The following is a 4,421-nucleotide window of genomic DNA, read 5'->3' as shown; positions in this document are numbered from 1 at the left end:
TTTCTCCAATTTAGCAACCAACTTTGGTCGCTTTTCTTGACATATCAATTTTGGTCGCCGAATTCTGGTCGCTTTTTTCCGGAATTCTAGTAGTGAATGAGTGTGCGATAATGATTGTTGGTGATGATAGTTAAAAATAATAATATGCAATGAAGGCTATTGGTGGTCGTTTAGTGGTGGTGAGTATTGAAAGTAAACCCCTAATTCGGTCTATGCATGTTTTGCTGCCATACTCAAAGGCGAGGGGTTTCAAAAGTGGATGCAATTAGTCTGAGACTAAAGAAGCAATTAGTGCATTCAATTACTTTCATGGGTCACAAAGGAAAAGTTCTTTCAAACTTGACTATTTACTTCACCATTAATTTAGAGGTGGTCGAAAAATAATTGTGGTCGAGTAAATAGTTCCATGAATGACTTGAAAAATGTCTTGTTATCAAATCTAAGTAATTTCCTCGTGATTTTACTTGGTGGTTAAAATTTTGGTGCGATTGCTCATTGCTGTATATCATGATATTGGTACAATGGTACTGCGTACTTTTGTCAATGAAACTACGAACTTATTGGTGGAATTAACTATTGGGTGACATATGCAAAGGTAGATTGAAAACGTTTGTAAAAGTATATATACTGAAATTATTTCGGAATTACATTTTACTGACTTTAATATTTGTGTCGACTGTAATAAAAGAAAACAAATTAAGACACAAAAGGAAACAAACCAGAAAAAGTACAAAAGTTTCTTGATTATATATATACACATAGACAAATGGCGTAGCCACATACAACGAGGGGTGGTCAGACTTGTATATACAAAAAATTATACTGGGTATATAAATATTAAATTATTTTTTATACATATATATTAATTCTTGAACACCCTTAGTGTAATTCCTGGCTTCGCTACTGAAATAGACATCTATGTACCTTTTGATAATGTATTGCTCTCTTTGATGATTTCTCACGTTATGAATATGTTTATTTATTGCATGAAAGAAAATTAATACTTAGTACAGGTTTTGAATTGTTTCAAATGAGGTTGAAAGAAAATTAAATAGAATATTAAAATTAATAAAGTTGAATAGATATTCGTGAGTAATATGAAAGGTATTATAATGAAGTTGGTATGGTCAAGAGTACGTTAAACATACCACAATAAAATGATGAGATAGACAGTTGTAAATATACCTCGCTAGTAAATGGTTAAGAGTACGTTAACCAATTCATATTATTTTTTTATCGCACAAATAAAATATTTGTACGGTCTAATTAGATAAATTTTACTCCTTTCATGCCATACAAATAGATGTTGATTAACACAAAAGTAAATTCATTCCTTTAACGTAAATTATGAAAGACTTTGTAAATGAGTGATTTATGCATGCATGCAAATGTAAGGGATAGAGACATTCACTCCAATTTACAAGCTTCAGAACACTTCACCTCCATCAACTTCACTATATATAACCCTCCATTTTTTCTTTTTTCATAAGTCGGAGTTGGTTGTTTTTATCTAGGAAGAAACATAACAAAAAAAAATCTCATTTTTGCTGGTATAAAAAAACCAAAAAATAAATATATTTTGTATCTTTTTTTCTTTATTTCTTTTTTTCTTTGGCTTTGATCATTGCCGGCAAAAATGAATCGTTCCATTGTTGCCCTTCTCTGTTACTTCCTTCTACTAGCCTCCTCAGCCTCAGCTTTTAATATCACAAAAATTCTAAGCCAATTTTCTGATTATAGCACTTTTAATGACCTTCTTTCTAAATCTGGCTTAGCCACTGAAATTAACAAAAGGGCCACAATTACAATTTTGGCCGTTCCAAATGGTGCAATTGGTGATCTTACCTCAAAATCAGATGATGTTCTCAAGAGTGTTTTATCAACCTATGTTGTATTAGATTACTATGATATCCCGAAACTCAAAAGTTTAAAGGACAAAAGTGTAAAAATGACAACAATGTACCAACAATCTGGTAAAGCAAGATTTGACCAAGGTTTCTTGAATGTGACAGCTAAAGATGGAAGTTTTGTATTTGGATCAGCTGTTAAAGACGCACAACGCGATTCAAGGCTCGAAAAATCTGTTATGAATCAGCCTTATAACATTTCAGTTCTTGGAATTTCTCAGCCGTTTGTTACACCTGGACTTGATGGAACACTTGCACCAGTTGCAGCACCACCACCTAAGGCTAATAATGCAACATCTTCACCTAAAAGTTCACCACCTGCTTCTGATGATGAAGCAGAGTCCCCTGCTGAGGAAGCAGAGTCCCCTGCTTCTGAAGAAACAGAGGCCCCTGCTCCTTCTAAGGATGCCGATTCTTCGGCTAGTTCGCCCTCATCTGATTCGCCACCGGCTGACGCTCAGGCGCCACCACCGGCTGGATCTTCTGCTGGGAAATTGAAGGTTTCCTTTGGTTTGTTTGTTGTTTTGGCATCAATGGTTGCAGCTTTTTAAAAAGGGAGTTTTGTGAGGATGTCCAAGATTCTTGGATTGTAGAGAGGAAAAAATAAATGATACATCTTATGTACAAGACTTTTAGATGTTAAAACAATATGATTTTCGAAATATATAAGAAGTGTATACCTTTATCCATAGATGATCTCTGTTTACGTTATAATAACAACAACAATAATATTCCCAAGCTCTATGCTGTTGGGAACTCTGCAAGGGTCTTACCACCTTCTTGATTGACTATATTTACATAGTGAAATCTCACAAATGAAGTCTGGGGAAAGTAATGTGTAGGTAGATCTTATACGCTGGGAAGGTAGAGGCCGTTATGTTGAACAGCAATAGTCTTTTTCATCTTGCCCTCTTCTTTTTTCCTTAAGTTATACGTGATGAAACATAGTACTCCCTTTGTATCTCATTTTATATGATTATATTTGATTGGAAAGCCAAGAAATAAATAAAGATTTTAAAACTTTTTTGTGGTTAAAACAAGTTAATTATTTGTGTAACTATAGATTATCTCATTAAAAGTAAAATAAAAATTTTAAGATTAAGTTATTTCTAAATATAAAAATGTATCATATTTTTGGGACAGACGATGGTGGCCTATGGTAACATTCTCAGAAAAAAGGACCAGCTTATGGTGGCCTAGTTGTTGCTACTGAACGAAGGAAATTCAGTTAAACCACTTCAAGGTAGCTACTGGCCGGCTGGGACAGGCGTGATTGAACCGTGGTGGGAGAAGGCTTCACCTATCCCATCTCACTTCGTTTTGTTTCGTCACATTTTCTAGATCCTGCACATAATAAGAGATAATTTCACCAAACTGTCTTTTTATTAAAAAAGAATGTACACAATTAACTAGCCCAACCCATAGGTTGAATTGCACTGGTCGGTTTAATTTGAAGGGATCTTTACACAAATAGCAGGTCGAATTTAGTGTTTATTTTTCTTAGCCGATATATACAGATTATGCAGTGATTATACATGGTTATAAATATATTGTACATAAATTATACATATACTATATGTAACGACCCGGCCGGTCGTTTTGAGAATTAACGCCCCGATCCCCTATTAACTGCTTTCCCCGTATTTGTTTATGCTATTGTGGGTTGCCGAGAGGATTTGTTTTGAGTTTCGGAGTGTTTCAGGACACTTAGTCCCTAAATGAGAGCTTAAGCTTTAGAATTCGGACCGTAGTCGGAACAGTGTGAAGACGGCCTCGGAATGGAATTCCGTCAATTCCGTTAGCTCCGTTGGGTAATTTCGGGCTTAGGAGTGTGTTCGGATTGTGTTTTGGAGGTCCGTAGCTTATTTAGGCTTGAAATGCCGAAAGTTGAATTTTTGAATTTTCCGGATCGATAGTGAAATTTTGATATCGGGGTCGGAATCCGATTCCGAAAGTTGGAGTAGTTCCGTAGTGTTGAATGTGACTTGTGTGCAAAATTTGGGGTCAATCGGACTTGGTTTGGTTGGTTTCGGCATCGGTTGTAGGATTCTTGAAATTTCAAGTTCTTTAGGCTTGAATTGGAGGGTGATTCGTGGATTTAGCGTTGTTTGATGTGATTTGAGAGTTGGACTGAGTCCGTATGATGTTTTAGGATTGGTTGGTATGTTTGGTTGAGGTCCCGGGGGCCTCGGGTGAGTTTCGGATGCTTGACAGAAGTGAATTTGGACTTAGGCAAATTCTGAAGTTTGCTGCTTCTGGTATTTTCGCACCTGCGGTGAGGAGCCCGCAGGTGCGGCCGGCAGAAGTGAGGTTAGAGGTCGAAGGTGCGGTCTGGGGCATGAAGACCAGTGGTCGCATATACGATATAAGAACCGCAGAAGCGGACCGCATCTGCGAAGAATGGAGCGCAGGTGTGGCTCCTCGGGGTTTAATGAAATCTCGCAGATGCAGGTCGCCAGCCACAAAAGCGGGACCGCATATGCGGCCCCATGACCGTAGTAGTGGGAATCGCTG

The 4,421-nt window shown here is 37.1% G+C and overlaps 1 protein-coding gene across 1 annotated transcript; it reads left to right on the top strand.

Annotated features, from left to right (window-relative positions):
• The first annotated feature begins 1,495 nt into the window (after window positions 1-1,495).
• On the top strand, window positions 1,496-2,667 carry LOC109239492 (fasciclin-like arabinogalactan protein 3). The gene has a single exon (XM_019406064.1). It carries the CDS (start codon window positions 1,637-1,639, stop codon window positions 2,456-2,458), a length of 822 nt encoding a protein of 273 aa, XP_019261609.1. The 5' UTR covers window positions 1,496-1,636; the 3' UTR covers window positions 2,459-2,667.
• The last annotated feature ends 1,754 nt before the right edge of the window (window positions 2,668-4,421 follow it).

Source organism: Nicotiana attenuata, unplaced genomic scaffold, assembly GCF_001879085.1.
Source record: "Nicotiana attenuata strain UT unplaced genomic scaffold, NIATTr2, whole genome shotgun sequence".
Classification (NCBI taxonomy): Eukaryota; Viridiplantae; Streptophyta; class Magnoliopsida; order Solanales; family Solanaceae; genus Nicotiana; species Nicotiana attenuata.
The sequence above is the reverse complement of the archived record's forward strand: the minus strand, read 5'-3'. Positions and strand labels throughout refer to the sequence as shown.

What these genes read in the sequence shown, in the direction of transcription:
- LOC109239492 (XM_019406064.1), top strand. Translation starts at nt 1,637, where the DNA reads ATGAATCGTTCCATTGTTGCCCTTCTCTGTTACTTCCTTCTACTAGCC.